The sequence below is a fragment of the Dromiciops gliroides genome, chromosome 3 (assembly GCF_019393635.1).
Source record: "Dromiciops gliroides isolate mDroGli1 chromosome 3, mDroGli1.pri, whole genome shotgun sequence".
In the NCBI taxonomy this organism is placed as follows: domain Eukaryota; kingdom Metazoa; phylum Chordata; class Mammalia; order Microbiotheria; family Microbiotheriidae; genus Dromiciops; species Dromiciops gliroides.
In genome coordinates this window covers 331,185,113-331,205,563 of record NC_057863.1, presented here as the reverse complement: position 1 = coordinate 331,205,563, position 20,451 = coordinate 331,185,113, and the positions used below count along the sequence as shown (strand labels likewise).

Below are 20,451 nucleotides of genomic sequence, written 5' to 3'. Positions count from 1 at the left end.
CCTCCTCCTCCGCCTCCTGAATCAGCATATTAGGACAGTCTTCCTCCCCGGACGCAGCGCCAGAAGGCAGTTGACTCGGGTTCCTGGGCCTTGGCGGAAGCTGCTCGAGACCGCGTATCGCGCACAATCCCCTCGTTGCCAGGGCAGGAACAAGGCGGGGCGTAACTAGGTTACGGGGCCGCTCGCTCGTCGGCGTTAGGAGGTGAAGGATGGAGGAGGCCGGGGCGGCCGGGGGGGCCGGGGCCGGGGCCGGGGCCGGGGCCGGGGCCGGGGCCGGGGCCGGGGCCACCGCCACCGAGTCGGAGCTGAACCTGTCTCGCCTGGGGGTGTCCCCGGAGGCCCTGGCGCAGGAGTTGGAGGTGCGGGCCGAGGAGCGGCGGGGCTCCCGCGAGACGCAGCGGCTGCTGCTGCCACACAACCGACTGGTGTCGCTGCCGCGGACCCTGGGCGCCAGCTTCCCGCAGCTACAGCTGCTCGACGTGAGCGGCAACGGGCTGGTGGCGCTGGGGCCCGAGCTGCTGTCCCTGCGCTGCCTGCGCACGCTGCTGGCCAAGAACAACCGGCTCGGCGGCCCCGGCTCGCTGCCTAAGGGCCTGGCCCAGGCGCCGCTCTGCCGCACCCTGCAGGTGCTCAACCTCAGCGGCAACTGCTTCCAGGAGGTGCCCCCCGCGCTGCTCGAGATGCGGGCGCTGCAGACGCTCAGCCTCGGCGGCAACCAGCTGCACACCATCCCGCCCGAGATCGAGAACCTCCAAAGGTAAGAGGGGAGGGACGCTCCGCCCCTGCTCCAACAGGGGAGACCTTCCACAGGGCGCCGCCGTAGGGAGACCCCCCCCCCCTGCTGCTCCTCCAGGAGAGACCCTCTAGTGCGCCGCCGCAGGGAGAACCCCCCTGCTCCTCCAGGGGAGACCCCCTAGTGCGCCGCCACAGGGAGACACCCCCCTCCCCCCCGCTGCTCCTCCAGGGGAGACACGGCTACTCTGGAGAGACTCCCCCCCCCCCCCGCCCAGTGAAATCTTTAGGGAAACCCCCGTACTGCTGCTCCTCTGGGGAGAACCTCTGTTGCCCCAGAGAGATCTCTCTACTACTCTAAGAGTGACCCCCCCTACGTCCCCCACTGCTCCTCCAGAGGGGGATCCCCCACTCCCTTCTGCTCCAGGTAAAGACACCCCCCACTACTTCTTACAGAGGGAGATCCCCCCTTACTGCTCTAGGAGACCCTCTACTGCTCCTTCACGGGAGACTTACTCCTCCGGGGGGAGGACACCACCGACCCCACATTATCGCTTTCCCTCCTGGGTACTCCCTACTCCTCAGGGAGAGACTGCCCCTTCACCTTATCTCCTGCCTAACTATGGCATTCCAGCCTAGAAATCCATCCTACTGTTCCCTGAGGGGACACTAGAATTTTCAGTCTAGGATTTCTAGAACTGGTGCTTTCTTATAAATCAAGTACTTCTCCCCACCTCCATCTTACAGGTGAGCCCTGCAAAGCCGAAATGACTTGGACAAGGCTATGTGTTGAGTGTAAGGTGGCTTTATGCAAAACTGGTACAAAGAGGGCTGGGTTAGGAGTCAGACCTTGGGCAAGGCACTTAACCTCCTTGCTGGGCCCTTGGTTTCTTCATCTGTAAAATGACTGGTGTAGATCAGTGGTGTCAAAACTCTGGAGGAAGCAAGGGCCACTAAATGTATATGAAAGCAGCTGGGTGGCAGAGTTGATAGAACACTGAGCCTGGAGTCAGGAGATAAAATCAGGCACTTCCTATCTGTGAGACCCTGGGCCCAAGTCACTTAACCCTGTTTGCCTCGGTTTCTTCATCTGTAAAATGAGCCAGAGAAGGAAATGGCAAACCGCTTTAGTATAGAAGAGTCAGACTGGGCTGAAAACAATTGAACAATAACAACAAATGCACTTAAAGATCCCCCTGGGTAGGTTGACTTAGTTTTAAAATGTAATGCCATCATGTTTTATTGTATTTTTATTTCTTTTGTTAAATATTTCCCAATTAGTTTAATCTAGTTTGGGCTTCACTCCAGAAGTGTTGTAGGGTATGCTTTTGATATCTTTGGTTTTAGATGGTTAAAGCAGAAAGGAATCTCACTTTTGGGGAAAGGTTTTTTCCTGGTCACTCCTAATGCTAGTGCCTTCCCTCTGAGATTACTTCCCATATATGATATGTATTTTATATGTACCTAGGTGTCTGTATGTTGTCTCCCCCATTAGAATGTGAGTTCAAGGGCATAGTAAGCCCTTATTAAATACTAGTTGACTGACTGACTAAACCACAAGTCACTGCTCTAGGCCTCAGGTTTCTCATCTGCAAAATGAGGATGTTGAACTAGATGGTATGGTTGAAGAAACCAAGGGCCCAGCAAGGAGGTTAAGTGCCTTGCCCAAGTTCTGACTCCTAACCCAGCCCTCTTTGTACCACGTTTTGCATAAAGCCACCTTACTCTATACATAGCCTTGTCCAAGTCATTTCAGCTTTGTAGGGCTCATCTTGTTGTAAAGGTCTGTTAATATCCATAGGCCTCAGTTTTTTTCTTTTTCTTTTTTTTTTTTTTTTGGTGAGGCAATTGGGGTTGAGTGACATGCCCAGGGTCACACAGCTAGTAAGTGTCAAGTGTCTGAGGCTGGATTTGAACTCAGGTCCTCCTGACTCCAGCTCCAGTGCTTTAACCACTGTACCACCTAGCTGCCCCAGCCTCAGTTTTTTCATCTATAAAATAAAGGGAATTTGATTAGAGCAGAGATTCTTAACATGGGAGCCTTGAACTTGTCTTTTTAACACTTTAATAACAGTATTTTGATATAATTGTTTTCCTTTTGTAGTTGTATATATTTTATGTATTTAAAAGCATTCTGAGAGAAGGGGGTCCATAGACTTCACCAAATAAAAAATGTCAGAACTTCTGGACTGGATAGTAAGGTGAAGATTCCTAGTTTGGGAATCAAAAGACCTTAGAGAAGTCACTCAGCCTCTTTCAGCCCCAATCATCTTTTCTGTAAGATGAAGGGATTGTAGTAAATGCTCTTGGCTATCCCCTTCTGACCTAAGAAAAGCTATCCTTTCATCCTCAGACTGCAGGCTCCATTCACCATTCATGACTCTCAAATGTTTGTTCAGTGACCTGTATCACAAGGTCATAGAACCAGAGCTGGAAGGGATTTCAGAGACCATTGAGTCAAAAATCCTTTTTTGCAGATGAGGAAATAGATGCCCAGGGAGGGCTAAATGATCTGCCCAAAGTAACACATTAAGTGGTGAAGAGGCAGGATTAAATTTAGGTACATTGACTTCAGGGCCAGCCCTTTTCACATCGTTTTCCTAATGGCCACTCCTGTGGCCTTTGGCCTTTGTAACAGTGTAGTCTTTAAGCTGTAACTGGTCTTTCTCTCTCTGTTCCTGGACTCCTGTGACTTTACAAATAGAAGTTTGCAATGGTCAATGTTTAGCAGAATATGGTAGAAGTGTAGGGTCTAGTGCATAGTTCCTAAATCATAAGCCAACAGAATCCCAGAGTCATGGAACATTCAGTCCTGAAAAGACTTAGGTATTCACTAGTTTAATCCCCTCATTTTGTATGTGGGGAAAATAAGGACCAGACTGATGAAGTGACCTTGGTAGAGCTGGGACAAGATTCTAGACCTCTTGAGTGTGGACTGCATTTTCCACTGTATCCTCAGATTTACTAAAATGACTTCTTATCACAGAGTTTGAAGGGAAGAGGTTTCTGGTGGATAGAAGCAGTGGATAGAGCTTCAGGTCTGGAGTCAGGAAGACCCAGAGTTCAAATTCAGCCTCAGACATTAGCTGGGTAACCTTGGGCAAGTTACTTCACCCTGTTTTCTTCACTTTCCTCATCTGTAAAATGAGCAGGAGAGGAAATGGCAAATCACTCCAGTATCTTTGCCAAGAAAACCCCAAACGGGTCACAGTGTCAGACAAGACTGAATGAACAACAAAAAATCAATTTCTCAAGTATAAGATGAGGAAGGCGCATGGATGGTTAGTGCTTGTTCTGAGAAAGATCTAGTGACTTTACTAGACAGCATGCTCAAGATGAGTTTATAGGTGTGATGTAACAGCCAGAAATACTAATATGATCTTTGGCTACATTCAGAGAGAGGCATGATTCCAGAGTAGGGATGTAGTAGCCTTCCGGTACTCTGCCCTCACCCAACATTATTTGGAGTATTGTGTTCAGTTCTGAGAATCTCCATTTAGGAAAGACATCCGATAAACTGGAGAGGGTCCAGAGGAAGGAAGCCAGGATGGGGAAGAGCAAGAGCTGCCTTTACTTTGGAACCTAACAGAAGACTCAGTAGGGCCCATCATAGCTGTCATCAAAGGCAGGGACTATTTGGGATGTTCTGTTTTTGTTATCCCCAGAATCTAGCATAGGGCCTGGGGTCATCAGTGTAAGTACTAGACCTCTGAATTCATTGCTCTTGTGCAGTGGTGTTAAACTCAAGTAGAAACAGCCTAGTGGCCCAAATATTGATTAGAAAACCACAAAATTAACGTTATCTGTTGTATTTTTACATATTTTGTTAAACATTTCCCAATTACATTTTAATGTGATTGACTCTGCTAAAGAAAACACAGATGAAAAAATGCCCTCTGCCAATAAAGTTCAAATTAAGAGTTTTAGCCTGTCATCTAGGGTTAAGAGGGTTAAGTGGCCTGAGTTCCATCGCAAGTATGTGGCAGAAGGATTTTAATTCAGATCTTCTTGGCCTCTTTATCCACTATGCTTCAGTGCCTCTCTGCCTAGCTCATAATAGGTACTTAATGCCTATTGAATTGAATTATAAAACTAAAAAATGTTTTTCTTTTAGGGAAGTTTTTTTTTTCAAATGTTAGAGTATATAACCCATGTAAATCTCCTTTAGTTCAAAGGAAGGGACCTTTAGTATCACCAATTAACTATATTAGCTTTTCAGCAAATACTTTTGGCTTAATCTTTGTTGGCTTGTTTGGAATTGGCAGTGATTGTATCATGTGGGTGATGCCTGTATGCTACTGACCCTTACCCCACTTGCAAAATATTTGAAGATGAGAGAACTGAATAAGCCTTTTTTGAAGTATAGTGAATAAATACATAGGACCTTTAGATCATAGGGATAGCTGGCACAAGTTCTACAGTGGGAATTCTTCCAGAATTAATATTTTGTATTGAATTAAAATCTCCGATGCCTACTATGTTCAAGAAACTGTTCTAGGTGATGGAAATCCAAAGACAAAACAAACATTCCATTCACCAGGAGCTTTTATTGGGGAGGGGAAGGGGGAACATAACATTTACAAAATTAAGTAAAGATAAAACAATTTTAGAGGAAAGAACACCAGTAGGGCATTGGGAAAGGCTTCTTATGAAGATTATGAACTGAGTCTTGGAAGCTAGGGATTCTAAGAGTTGGAGTGTATTTCGGGAAAGCAGTATGCCATGCAATACATAATAGAAGCCCGAAATGGAAGACTGAATTGAGAACAACAGCAAGGCGACCCATTTATCTGGAGTATATCTTTGCATGAAAACAGAGCAAGGCAAGATAGCCCTAGAGAGATGGGCTGGACCCAAATTTTAAAAAACAACCAAAACCCACTAAATGCCAAGCATGAGGAGCTTATATTTTTGCCAAAAGGCAATAGGGAGTTACTGATGGTCTTGAGCAGGGGCAGGCCATATTTGGACCTGTGCATTAGGAAGGTGATTTTAGCAGTTTGTGAGGATAGGAGAGGAACGATTAGAACCCAGAAGGCTAATTATGAGACTTTTGGGATAGTCCAAGCCAGAGGTTAAATGACAACCATATGCATGAAGAGGAGACATGATGGAGATGTTGGGGAGGTTAAATAAATGCTATTTTATAGTAACTTGCTTATTCCATATTCTCAGTCAAAAGATTGATTCGATTTAGCAGTTTGTAGGTTGTGATCTTTGAGTAAGGCACTTTGAACAATCACATTCAAGCCTCTTTGTTAGGTGCTAATGATACAAAGATGAAAAAACACTGGCCTGCCCTTTGGGAGCTTAGAATCTAATGGAAAGGAAATGAGGTATGTGTGTTAACAAATTGTGACAGAAGGGAGAATTTAAGGGCAAAGGAAAAAGAGATCCAGACAGAGTGGTATTAAAAGTTTGAGGAGTCTCCAGTTTTATTTGGGCAGACTAGGAAGAGCCTCAGTTGGAGTAGTAGAAACTCTTTTTGATGACAGCGACTGTGTTTTGGTTTGTGTTTTGTATTGCTCTAGTACCTCTGGTGGGAGGGCTGCCCAGCCCTTTTCAGGCCTGCTTTCCACCTTTGGTGTCTACCTGATCTACCTCTTACCTGTGGCTCCAAGAAGCTGCAGCATTTGAAGTGGCCACACTCTGTTAAACCTTTTCTACAGACTTGCCTAAACCAGGTTGAGGGTAATTGAGGGATCTCAAACCTATGTAAGGGGCTAAAATTCTAGCTATACTAAAATCTCTAATGAGCGGTTGCCAATAAATTATAAGCTTTAGCAAGAGTTTAGACTTTTAAGTATTAAGGAGAATAAGAATTTGGTGAAGAGAGAAAGGCCTAGATTCATCTATTAAAGGGAGAGCGCATTTCTAGCTCCACTCTCCACCAGAGTCCTGAAGAAAGAGAATGAGAGCGCTGGCCTTGCCCCCTCTTCCTCCCACAAGCAAACTTTACTTCCTGATGCCAAAGAAAAACCACATGTCCTGCCCTCAGGCGCCTTCTCCTCATGGTGGAGCTTTCCTACACTAAGTCTTCAGCAGGTGGCGTCATTCCAAATAGGTACACCTGTCAATGAGTTTGTGGGGAGGGGGGTGTCTAACCCAACCGAATGAAGACTTCCCCTGCTGGAATGGGCAGATGAGAACAATCATTCCAGCAACCATGAAGGCAGCTGAAACAGTGACTATGGAGTGTTTAGAGCTTGGTTAGACATCTGAAGACATCAAGGTGAACCACTACATCCTGAGCCACCACCAGTCATCTTAACTCTAACTTGCCACTGGACTCTGCTGACTCTGGAGCTATTACTGAAAAATTATAACTAGCCTGTAAGTCCTGCCTCAGTCGCCATTCAATGTAAAAATTATTTATTTTATTAACTCCCCCCCCCCCATCTCCTTGCACTTTCTCCTTCTGTTGGGTCTTTCACTACCTTCCCTCTTTTACTATAGTGACTTCTGCTTCACCCTAGCGAACCCGCCTTCTAACTCAAAAGCCCCCTTCTAGGGTCCTCAGTACTTCCTCTCCTTTTTCAGCGTCTCTTCTCTCACTACATCTTCTCTACTTGCTCTCCTTTTACTGTCAGCCCCTCTTTCGCTTGCCTCCACTCCTGAATATAAACACTTTTTTCTCACCAGACCCTTGGACCCACACCACGACCACGCAAACGCCAAGCTAATTAGCTGGCCGCTCCCAGGGCAGGTGTCCAATGCTGGCAGGGGCACTAAGTGTGCTGTGCGTGCCTGGAGCTGGGGCTGGGCAGAGGAAGCTGGCGTTTGTGTGAGGCTTATGCGTGTATCCCCACTGAGTAGGGCTTGGACTCCTGAGGCCTCTGTGCAGGATGCTCTCGGGAGAGCTGCTGCGCTGGGGGAGGGGCAGCCTGTTCAGGGTGTCTGAAGCTAATTTCAGTCACTCACACTCCCTATTTATTGGCTATAGGATAAAAGTTAACCTCTTCCCCCAACATTTCAAGGACTTCCATGATCTGTCTTTCCAGCCTTATTTCACATTACTTTCTCTATGTTCCAACCAAACTGCACTCAAGCTGTTGTCCAGTTTCATCCTGACCTCTCCTCTGGGCAGTCACATAATATCTGGAGTGTATTTCCTCCATAATCCTCCCTTTCATTCCTTCAAGGTCAAATCTAACCCAAGTATCATTAAAAGACCAACATGGGGGCAGCTAGATGGCACAGTGGTTAAAGCACCGGCCCTGGATTCAGGAGTACCTGAGTTCAAATCCGGCCTCAGACACTTGACACTTACTAGCTGTGTGACTCTGGGCAAGTCACTTAACCCCCATTGCCAAAAAAAAAAAAAAAAAAGACCAACATGTATGGGGCAGCTAGGTGGCACAGTGGATAGAGCACTGGTACTGAATTCAAGAGGACCTGAGTTCAAATCCGGCCTCAGAAACTTGACACTACACTAAGCTGTGTGACCCTGGGCAAGTCACTTAACCCCAATTGCCTTACCAAAAAAAAAAAAGACTATCATGCTGTAAGAAATTATGAAATTAAGAAATTATGAAAAGGATCATTTCAAAGAAACCCGAGAAGACTTGTATGAAATGTTGAATGGCGACTGTGGCAGGACTTACGGGCTAGTTATAATTTTTCAGTAATAGCTATAACTTTTCATGATAGCTTATAGTCATAATTTTTCAGATTAGTTATAGTTAATAATTTTTTCAGGAGGCATTAAAGGGTTTTGAGGGTGATTGGGATACATTTAGTTATTGGAATACTAATGTAGGCATACTTAATAGTCATGCTTTTTTTTTAAATACAAGAAGGCAGAGATAATCCATATAAGGTGAGTTGGTAGTAGTTGCTTAGTCACAGTCAAACTCTTTCATGAGGTTTTCTTGGTAAAGATACTAGGGTGGTTTGCTATTTCTTCCTCCAGTGGAGTGGTTATAGTAGATTTTTAACATTTTAAAATTTGTTTACATCATTTGTGTATTGTATTTGTAAACAAGAGAATATATCTATGCAATTTATTTACCTTAGAAATACATACTTTGCTTTTAAATTTTATAAAAATTGACAGCTTTCTAAATGTGGTGGTATTTGGAGATTTTTGAGTTTATTAAATTATGTATCAAATGTATTTTGATAAGATTAAGAAGCCTGTTTTTGAAGCCATTCTCAGGCTGACTAGCTTAGATCTTAATTCTGTCACCTACCATTGTATCACATACCATTTATTAAATGCTTGCTGTGCTAGTAGCCACTGGGGAAACAAAGCAAAAAATAAGTCTGTGCTCTCAGATATACATTCTTTTGGGAGAGATGTTACATGTTCTACGTTCTCAACTACCAAAAAGTATGATTGCTGACCCCCTGTCAATATATTTGAAAGTTTGTGAAAAATAGGAGAAATAGGTACCCCAAGATTGGAGAAGGGCAAATAAAAATACCCACCCCCTTTTAAAGGAACAGCATATGCAAATATAAGCCACTGAACTTGATATCAATTCCTAGGAAAATTTTAGAATGGATAATTATTAAAGAACTGGTTGATGAACTCTACAAAGGATGAGTGGTTATAAAGAGCCAGCATGGCCAGATCATGAAGAAGTCATGCCAGACTAGCTTAGTTTCCCTTTTTCAACAGGGTTATTAAACTTCTAGATAAGAAGAATGCTAGTGGGCAACATCTTTGCTAAAATCTCATATTACTCTTGTGGAAAATATGGAGAAATATGTATTAGTTCATAATATAGTTAGATGAATTCAAAATTAGTTGAATGACTAGAGTCAAAGACTAATTATATTTGTTAAGGATTCAATGTTAACATGAAAGGACTCTTTAGAAGAGTAGTATCCCAGTCAGTCTGGGGACTTCTTTTTCTTTTTTCTTTTTTCCAATTACATGTAAAGGCAATTTTCAATATTCCCTTTTTTAGAGATTTTTGAATTCCAAATTTTTCTCCCTCCCCAAGACAGCAGATAATCTGATACAGGTTATACAGCAGCTGATTTACCTCTTCTTAAGCTACCTGGTAGCCCACACTTTCAGGGATATAATTGCTGAATTTAGTGCGGACATTATATTGGATACTGCAGCTCAGAACTCCTGAGTTCAGGAGATCCTCTTGCTTCAGCCGGGAATAGGGATTATGGTGCTTGTAACACCATACCCAGTTCAGATAACACTTAATGTTTGTTGTCCTTATAATTATGGTTAATATTAAAAATATTTAAAAATCTCAAAATGGAGATTTTTTACACAGGTAAATTATTTAAAATAATTTAGCAAATGTGTCAGCATGAAACAATGTTCTAAATTTTTATAACTGAATTTACAGCATTTTAAAATAAGGGAATGGACTCGGTTTTTTTTGTTTTTGTTTTATTTGCAGGCAATGGGGGTTAAGTGACTTGCCCAGGGTCACACAGCTAGTAAGTGTCAAGTGTCCGAGGCCGGATTTGAACTCAGGTACTCCTGAATTCAGGGCTGGTGCTTTAACCACTGTGCCATCTAGCTGCCCCTGGATTCATTTTTAAAGTACTTTAAACACTAGCTATATGAAAGACATGAATAATGCTTCTCCCTTAGTTAACTCTAGAGTCCTACCAAAATTGGATTTAAGAATCAGGAAGACTTGAGTTCAAATCTTGGATTAACATCTTAAAATTCAAGGTTTTCAGGGGCCAGCTAGGTGGCACAGTGGATAAATCACCGACCCAGGATTCAGGAGGACTTAAGTTCAAATCTGACCCCAGACACTTGACACTAGCTCTGTGACCCTGGGAAGGTCACTTAACCCTCATTGCCCCCACAAAAAAATTTCAAGGTTCTCTACCATCTATTAATCCTACCTTTCTCTTCTCCCTTTCACCTTTTGTATTCAGCTCCCCATCACACAGTATGCATTACAGCTAAAATTTTACAGATTTGGGATCAGAAGACTAGGTTCCAATTCTGGCTGTGCCAGTAGAAGTAATGTGACACTTTTAGTAAACTTCTTAACCTCTTTGGGTCTCTGTAAAATTAGGGGGTTAGACAGGACAAGCTTCAAGCTCTGAATTCTCTGAACATCTCATTCTCCAACCTGAAGTGGCCTCTTTCTTTCAACCTAAGTCCTACCCAATCTTTTAAAGTCTAGCTCAAGTTTCACCTCCTCTATTAATCCTTTAATGACCATGCCATTCTACAGTAAAGATATTTATGTGACACTTAAGTTTACAGAGAGCACTTCCTTTGCAACCAAATTGTGCTCATTTTCTCCATTTTACAAGGCTTAATAAGTGAAATGACTGAGAATCTAAACAACTGGCCAGTAAGTGGCAGAAGAGGGACCAGAGCCCTAGAAGGGTGGTGTGGTGCTCTTGCCTCTGAGACTCGGCCAGGCGGTCTTTGCCCTTCTCCGAACTTTCTCCCCACTGCTCTGTGTTAGCTTCTGCATTGCTATCTTGTTGTCCCATGATTTATTATTTTATGTCTGTGCCTTGTCTCTCCTGACCAATCTTGAGGAGAGAGTGTTACTTTTTATCTTTCAGCATTCCTGCTGCACCTGTTTAGGAGTTGACATGGAATGTTAGATCAATTTTTCTTTTCTTTTTGCAGCTTAGAGTTTTTATACCTCGGAGGGAATTTCATCAAAGAGATCCCACCTGAACTAGCAAACTTGCCTTCCTTAAATTATCTGGTCTTGTGCGACAACAAGATTCAAAGTGTACCTCCTCAGCTAGCCCAGTGAGTATGCCATTTTAAATACAGCCAGACCTCTAGCATTACAGAAAACGACTGTTTTTGCTTTCTTACCAATAGGCTACCCATATACTAAGGGCCAACAGTTCTTAAAGTTAAGTAGTGCCTAAGAATCATGTCCCCAGGATAGATATGCAGTTAAATTAGTACCTACTAAGGATGTAAATTGCAGTATTATAAAAGGCTCTAGAGGAAAGTAGTAGTCAGAGGACCTGTTAGAATCCTGTCACTGCCATTTACCGACTGTGACTTTGAACACATCAACCTCTCTGGACCTCAGTCCCTAATTTATAAAGTAAGGGAGTTAGAAGGTCCTTACCAGCTCTAAATCCTAGGATCCTTTAAGTGTGTGGGGTTTTTTTCCCCTAAGCAACTTTATTCAGCCTCTTAAAAGAAAAATAGAAATGAGCATAAAATGTGACATAGCAATATCTCCATATGTTTGTATAATCCTTTTCAGTTTCCAAAGCACTAGCATGCCCTGTTGCACTGGAGTGTTGCAAGACCATTTCCACTTTACAAATGAGAAAACTAAGTCTCAAAGGTTAATGGACTTGCCTAAAATCGCATAACTATGAAGTGGCAGAATCAGGACTAGAACCTAGCTATTCTGACTCCGGGAGGAGTTTTTTCTTCCCACTTTAACAGATATTCCCTACTTTGGGACTAAGATCCACTTGAACATCCAAGATTTCTTAGCTTTTTGTGAATTCTGCTGCCTCTAATATGAAGCAATTAACTAACCTAATCTGGCCTGTTAGAGTGTACAAAAACTCTTGCCATGAAATATGTGCTGTATTATATGTTTTTTTTTTCCTTTTGGAGACATCTAGAAGGTAAATTCAGTTTAGTAAAGATGTTTCCTGTCATAGTACTTAATATCTTACTGTGTTTCTGCATATTTTTTTTGAAATTACACAGAACTACAGATTTTCACATGGTCCCTTAAACTTCCACTGTTCCCTTTGCCTAGGTCACTATTACACACTTAGTCAGTGGTTCAATCAGAACCTAACAGCTCCCGAAAAGTCATTTTACTGAAATCACTCAGGTAGAAGCACTTCTCAAGACAGTTAAGTAGAAGCATACAGAGAGGTAAACTCAAATTAAAACTGCTGCTGGCAATAAGGTCAAGCACTTGCCCAAGAAGCCCTCACCCAAATCTAAAAGATTGCTTTTATGTTCTTCCTGCCCAATGGTTGTGAGCTAAATTGGTCCTAGATCAATCCACCTGGTATAAAAGTTAACCCACATTTTCCCAGGTCTGCACCACAACTTCCTTATTGCTGTTGTGGGGTTTATTGTGGTTGACTCACACTTCCCCTGTTCCACCAGTATTTTATCTCTAACAGCATTGATCTTCTATAGGGGGACAGAATTGGTATGTGCACATATTTAAAGATTTTTAAAATATGTAGTAACTATGTTACTTATTCTTTACCTATTGAATACTTCTTGCTAATATATTTTTCTATCAATTATGTGTTTTATTCATTGTAGGTTGAATTCCCTTCGTTCCCTTAGCCTCCATAATAATCTCCTGACATACCTGCCTCGGGAGATCCTTAGCCTAGTTCATTTGCAAGAGTTAAGCTTGCGAGGTAATCCCTTGGTGGTTCGTTTTGTCAGAGATTTAACCTATGACCCTCCAACTCTCCTGGAATTAGCTGGTCGGACCATTAAAACTCGAAATATTTCCTACACTCCTTGTGACCTTCCTGGAAACCTTGTTCGATACTTGGATTTGGCCAGCAACTGCCCAAACCCAAAGTGTGGAGGTAAGTTTGTTTGTATTTCCTACAGGTGTATCATTATTCTTTTGTCCCTTATATTTTAGTGCACAAAGTACACTTCAGTTGATGAGTGTCTTCTCTTCTAGAAAGATGATTTCTTATTGTTATTGGTCATTGTTTCTATGGTCATCTTTCCAGCAGACTAGATTTGTGTCTGTGCTCTGAAATAGTATTCTACTCCTTAACAGTGTATTTTGAAGCTTTTCATTATAAATTCTCTAAAACGCAAGAGCTTTGTTTTACTTTTCTTGGAGTATGTGCTGGCTAGTCACCATTTGAGTGGCATTTGATACCATGTGCAAGGTAGAAGGTAGAGAATTCTTAACTTGCCATTTGTGAACTTACCTTTATTTTAATTGGTTTCCTTTGTAATCATCCTATGTATTATATACACTGAAAAACATGATCCTAAGAAGGGGTCCTTAGACTTCAGCACACTGTCAAAGGGATCCATGACACAAGAAGTTAAGAATTCCTGTTATAGGAGATTGTTCTAAAAGCCCTTGTTTTTTCCTTTTATCCCTGTTTATTGTCAAACTCTATCTTTAAGATAGTTTACAGTTAATTGGAAGTTTTTGTTGTTTGCAGCTATTAAAGTTTGACTATTTTTATACTGTGTGATACTGTATATATTAAGGCAAATTATTTATATACATAATTATTGAGGGATACTTAGTAATTAGAGCCTGTTAAGCCTCATTAGGAAGTCCTATTTCCTTTTGCTACAGCAATAAAAGTAAGCAATGGAAAAATATAGACCACTCAAATAATACAATTAGGCACATGCCTAATACATACACACACACACCCCTGCACTTTCTTACACTTATCCTTAAAAGCTGGGAAAGGGGTGATATACCACCAAAAAAATAAGTTGTCACTTGAGCTTTACTACTATATTTTTTTCTTTGAAATGGCAAGCAAATATGCAGGATGTCATCAAGTTGCTTGCTTAAAGAGCCTCTTTAGTACATTTGTGTCCTCATTTATTCCAGGAACAAAAATGCATTAAGGAAAAAGATGTATTTACCTACAACTAGAGAGGATTTTTTGAGAACAACTAGTACTAACTACTCTTTGATACTTTTATTCCTGACTTTATTGGCTAGTGAACTAGGAGTTACAAAAAAGGAAGGCAATAAATTTTCTAGAATGCCTTCATTTTAATATTTGATATAGTCTTAGATCTTACATAACCTAGAATAGTAATTTCCATGTAATAATCACTTAATAAAAAGGTGTTGAAATGAATTGAACCTAAGAAGTGACAGTAGTTTCTTGCTATTATCCACCCAGAAGATGGAAGCACTCTCTGGAAGGCTTTGTTTTATTCCTCTACTCATTGTATCAGCTCATTGGTCACATTTGCAATTATATCTTCAAAAAACTGCTTTTACCTATTGAATTTATCACTATTCCTAAAGAACCTAAGCTGCTGCAGAGAATATTTTGTTTTTCAATTGTGGGTGTCATTCATTTCACCAATACTTTGGATCTGTGAGTTCATCATCAGTATGGGTACTCTCTCTGGTGGTACGGCTTGTAATCCATTCCATATCTTCTCCATCCTATTTGAGTCTTCTCCACACACTTCCAAAATCCTTTGTAGTGAATTATACTAGAGGCCTTCCTCTGCCTTTTGATATATATAAATTTTTTTTTGGATACCAGTATAGCACCTGGGTTGTCCTTCTTACCTTTCGGTCATTCTTATGGTCACTTCATCTCAAACACTAGAAAAACATAAGGAGGCAGGAATAAATAGGAAAGGCATTGAGATGGGGATGGGGGTGGAATAAAGACAGATTTTAAAAAATAAGAAGTAGGAAAATCAAGCTTTTCCAGGGCTAGAACCATCTCAATTTGGGGTTTTTGGTGCCCTTGCTTGTTTAAAATTCTAAATCTCTTTTTGAATCCATTCTTGTCCAGAAAACTCCCTACCATTCCTTTTTCTGACTTTAGTAACTTAAGATTTGCCCCTGTGCTGTATTTTTAATCTGTTTCCTGCTCTAGCATAGGAAGCACTAAAGTAAAAGAGCCAAACTGTCATTTACATCTTTGATATTTGATAGTCACAAGAATGCTCCACAGATATATTAGATTGTGCTGACCTCATAGTGGTTATGAGGATCAGATGAGAACATGTAAAAGCACTTTGCAAAACTTAAAACACTATATACATGCTAGCTGTTGCCATCATCTGTAAGAGGGGGAGCAGCTAAAATTTTCTTCCCACACCCTAGTTTAGGATTCTGCACATAGTGCCCACTTATTAAAGGTTTGGTTTAACAAATATAACTGGGTACCTGCGAGGAAATATCATGTTTTCAATTATTGAGGGGGAGGAGAAAATGTTTCTTGTGCTCCTGTTTCACAGCTGAAGCTGCTGGGACCACCAGGGGACATTTTTCAAAGCAAACCATAGTTCACTTAATTGCTTTTTTGTATTCCTCCTCACAGGTGTCTACTTTGATTGCTGTGTTCGACAAATCAAATTCGTGGACTTTTGCGGGAAGTACCGGCTCCCCCTGATGCACTACCTGTGCTCTCCGGAGTGCTCTTCCCCATGTAGCTCGGCTTCTCACAGCTCCACATCCCAGAGTGAGTCAGATTCAGAAGATGAGGCGAGTGTTGCTGCCCACAGGATGCAGAAAGTTCTTCTTGGATGAGAAAGTTGAGAAGTGTGAATAAAACCTGAAGACTGGATGGAATGGTTAGGAAAACCACCAATGCTATAACTTGAAGTTACTGAAAAAGCAATAAGAGCTTTTGAGATTTGAGATTTATAACCTCATTTTCATCTTGTGCTCATGGCTCAGCTGAAGATGATCTGGACACACCTTGTTTGTGCCAATTTATTCAACAGGAATTAATCTCATTCCATATGTGGATTCCTTGAATTTATAATTTGCACAGAACTGCCATTTCAGATTTGTTATAAAAGACATTGTGATCTGTAGTCTGCTTCTTTTTGTATGTGAGAAATGGCATGTAGCAAAGTGGTTTATTCTGAGGTGCCACTGCTATGATAAACTATGGTATAATTTTGGGGGAGATGTTGGGCTGGAAACAGAAGGCAAAACCCAGTGTTATAATTATCAGTCATCTTTGTGTCCCTCCACCCCACCATACCACAACCTGAGGATTATTCTACCTTCATGTAAAATCTACATGAATAGATTCTCAAATGATTTTATGGGACCTATCACCTCTTGTGTCTTTTGGGATCTTCAAACTCTGGTAAAAGTTTGAAGACCATAATTTATGTCTAGGCTTTGAGAACCTATGTTCCTGCTTCCTTATTAGAATGCTGCTGTTATCCTCATTTCCTCTTATTCTACCTCTGTCATGGCTTGTGTGTATAGTGCCTTGAGCTTAACAAGGGCAGCTTATCCCACATTTGGTGCTACCACAGCCTATAGCCTTATCTATGTATACTATGCAAGGAACCTTACAGTGTGCTTTTAACAGTGCTAGTAAAGCAATTAAATTCCTAATCATAATCTAAGCTCATAACTGCCTTCCATTGTTTTCCCCTTCCTTTTTAAACAAAGATTCCTAGTAAGTAAATTACTTTGCTTCTTAAGAGGGAGCATTCTAATTTCCAATATGGAAGAAGCAGAATATATGAAAAGTTGCAAGAACATTTTTGCCTCCACCATAAGATAGCAAAATTGATTGAGACCTTCATAACACCAAGTTAAAATGACTTTGTGCATTCATTTCCTTTGCTAGATTCTTACATTCATATTTTTTTATAGGAAAACTAAGAAAACATTAGAACCTTGGGGTTGTATGTTTAGTGCACATATATTGTGGAATAACCGTAATGCCATATATTTATGTAGCACTTAAGAAAATGCCTTTCCGTGATTGCATTTAGTTCTCCCCACAGTCTCATAAAGAAGCAGGAATGAATAGTATTCCCACTTGGGTATTAAGTGACTTGCATGGGACTAGAACCTCTTCTAACTCCCAGTCCAGTGTTTTTTCCACTAACCAGGCTGCTTCTCACTTTACCAGGCCAGTTTATGCCAAATAATGTGATTATGCACTTTTTTTTTGTATTGGAAAGTTTACTGGAGAGCATTACAGATGTAATTTGCTTGGTATAAAGTACTGGTTAAGGTAAAACAAATGGGACAGAAAGAAGAATGAATTTATTTAGCAATCCAGAATTCACGTGAGCCAAGTGAATGCTTCAAAATTGAGGATAGGTCCAAACAGGCTTAAAAGCATTTAGAAGTAGGTTCTTGGTTGGTTGCGATGGCCCAAATCATTCATTTTCTGGACTTTGGTATCTTACCATGGCCTTTGTCCCTTTGAAATAGAATATTCAGTAATAATTAAAATTATGAAATAAAAGGGAACCAAGCTCTTTTCCCATAGTTCAAACTCTCCTTGTTTCCTAATTACCTAATGACAGACTCCTATATGTGCTCTTTAATGCACATATTAATGCATTAATGCATTAATGGAAGCACATTTTCCCATGTAGGGAAGGTGAGACCACTGATGTCAATTTTTTTCAGGTATGAATGGGTACAACCAGAAAAATGATTTTTCTTCTTTGTAATACAGATGTGTGACAAAGTGGGTTTGAACAAAAATGATAGGGCGCTGTATACATTTGGAGTACTCTGTGTGTGTATGCAACTTATATGGCCGGTTTATAATTATCTTTGGTAAATGGAATCAACAGATGGCTGAAAATGATGTTTTGGGGTTATTTTGATCTTCTCTCACACCAAACTTTTTCCATGAATTTATGATAAGTTTGACCTTCTTCCAGAAGGCAAAGCAACCAGCCTCGTGGGGAGGATACAAAGGAAGTGGAGGCTCTAGGGTCCAAATAATCAGTCCCTCTATATATAGAGTTCACTCTATGGTAAAATAAGTTTCTATCTCTTTAATTTCTACAGTCATGTTACTATGTTTAAGCTATAATTTTAGGTCTTTTTTTTTTACCAAAAAAACTACATTTTTATGTTGAAATAAGTTTTTTCTAATCCGTACAGTTTAGTTATTGTTATGTCTTGTGCGTATAATTTATCAGATTATTTCAAAATTTTAGAATACATTTTTTAAAATTTTAGTTTGTGTGTTCTTAGGCATATTCTAGAAAGTCTAATTTTCACAGCATTACTGAACCAATTCTGAACATGTTCCCTGTCTGGCCATAACCTCTAATATTAATCTTGTCTTCCTGTTTTGGGGAGTCAGACTGACAACCCTGACTGCATTCTAGTAGAGGAAGTAGATCTACTAGCTTATATTTAACTTTGCATGTACCATATAAAAGAGAGGCATCATTTATTCTTAGTAATTTTCCTAGATTGCAAACTCACAGAATTGCTCCTATAGGGCACTTCTGAACATTTGGTTATTTTACATTGCCAAATTTTGATTGTGGTACTTCTATAATTAACAGCTCCTGCTCACTAGGGGAATGTCACATTGTGTACCCCAGCCCTGTTAGAAATTGTGAATTCATGGATAAGAGAAAGGGGATTTGGAGGTGGGGGATAGAAGTGGGACAATCTCCATAATGAGATACCAAAGCCCAGAAAATGAATGCTATTTTTAGACTGTATTGTCCATTTTATCACAGAATTAGCAAATCTTTTATCATCGATGTTCAGTTTGGGATTTTTCTATGGGATTTTTCCCATCTCTGATGTAATAATGAGTCAGTGGGAAGTAGGATTTACTTAACAGTTGGAATGCTGCTTTGAAGGAGTAAGACCTCATTAATTTGGAATTTGTGGTCATTAAGGCAGAATTGGGCTGAAGTTTTATATACTTTTGTGGAATCTAAGAAAAGAGAAATGTCTAAGCAAATTAAGAGGCTATGCAAGGTTTGACCTACTTAAAGGAGACCTTTTTTAAAGCACTTTAGCATTAGCCATTTTACAAAAATGCACTAATCATAATTTGACACCTGTTAAATATCAAGTAGTACCTCTTTTGGCTGTGTTATATATGCTTAAACAATAAAACTCTTTGTTTTTGAAATGTTATGTTTACATTAGATTGCCCTTCTCCCCAATTAGGCCAAATTAGTGACTTTTTATTATAATATATGTAGTCTAAAATAGCCATGAAAACCATGTTGATTTCCAGTCTGTCTAATAATCTGAGTCCAAATACCTCTGGACTATCTCAGTACTATCCTATTTTAGGCAAAATGTACCATTATAAAATGATAATCTCGTAGTAATTTCAGTGTAGTTATGTGTTCCAACACTATGTGTGTAAACAACTAATAGACCCAACCCTGTTGGGAATACTACATTCCATTATAAGAAGGGCTAACATGTTTGGGACCTCCTCATCACTCCAGGGCTAGAGTTTGAGGAAGCAACGACTGGCTCTAAAGCCTTTCCTTCCCCAGGAAGACTTAGAGCCCTGAGACCAGGACTGTAGGGCCGTATGCAATCACAAGTGCCTTGAATGAAAACTTAACAGATAATCTGATAGGTGGACAAGTTTCTGGTACTAGTAAAAGGTAGTAGCAGTTCTCAACAACTTAACATTTAAATTGTTAAATAGTAACACTTTTTTCTTTTATCGGAAAAATTGCAATATCTTGTTACATTCTTTTCCTTTGTAAATGCTGTAATTAAAAAGGAGTATGAAATAGTTTATAATATACAAGTGTATGTACATATCTTATTCTTTTTCTGTTTCTCCTTAGTCCATATTTACTAAGAATTGAAGCAAAAGATACTGTATAACTGGTAATCAGTTTTATCAAACTTGTATTGAACCACTCACTGCTTTGGGTGCCATAAGGTTTACATAATCTTAGATGTGGTCCTTTTACTTGAGGACATTATTCAATCCAAAAGCTAATAAAATATTGTTTTGAGCATCTGTTTTCATTTAGAGTATTTTGCTTCTGGAAAAAAATTTGTGATAGAGACTTATTCACCATGAAATGAACAGGAGGAGCTTGTAACTAACCAGAGCTTGGATTCAAATTTTTTTTTTTGGTGAGGCAATTGAGGTTAAGTGATTTGCCCAGGGTCACACAGCTAGTAATTGTTAAGTGTTTGAAGCTAGATTTGAACTCAGGTCCTCCTGAATCCAGGGCTGGTGCTCTATCTATTGTGCCGCCTAGATGCCCCTCAAATACTTTTTTTTGTTTTGTTTTGGTTTTGTTTTTGGTTTTTTAGTGAGGCAATTGGGGTTAAGTGACTT

The 20,451-nt window shown here is 40.6% G+C and overlaps 1 protein-coding gene across 1 annotated transcript; it reads left to right on the top strand.

The window, feature by feature from the left end:
* Positions 1-266: 266 nt before the first annotated feature.
* Positions 267-20,122, top strand: LRRC58 (leucine rich repeat containing 58; the record flags this gene model as incomplete). Its single annotated transcript, XM_043995924.1, has 4 exons — positions 267-757; positions 11,312-11,440; positions 12,956-13,233; positions 15,709-20,122. Coding segments are annotated over 4 exons (1,107 nt in total), but the record flags the coding sequence as incomplete, so codon positions are not given.
* Positions 20,123-20,451: the final 329 nt, after the last annotated feature.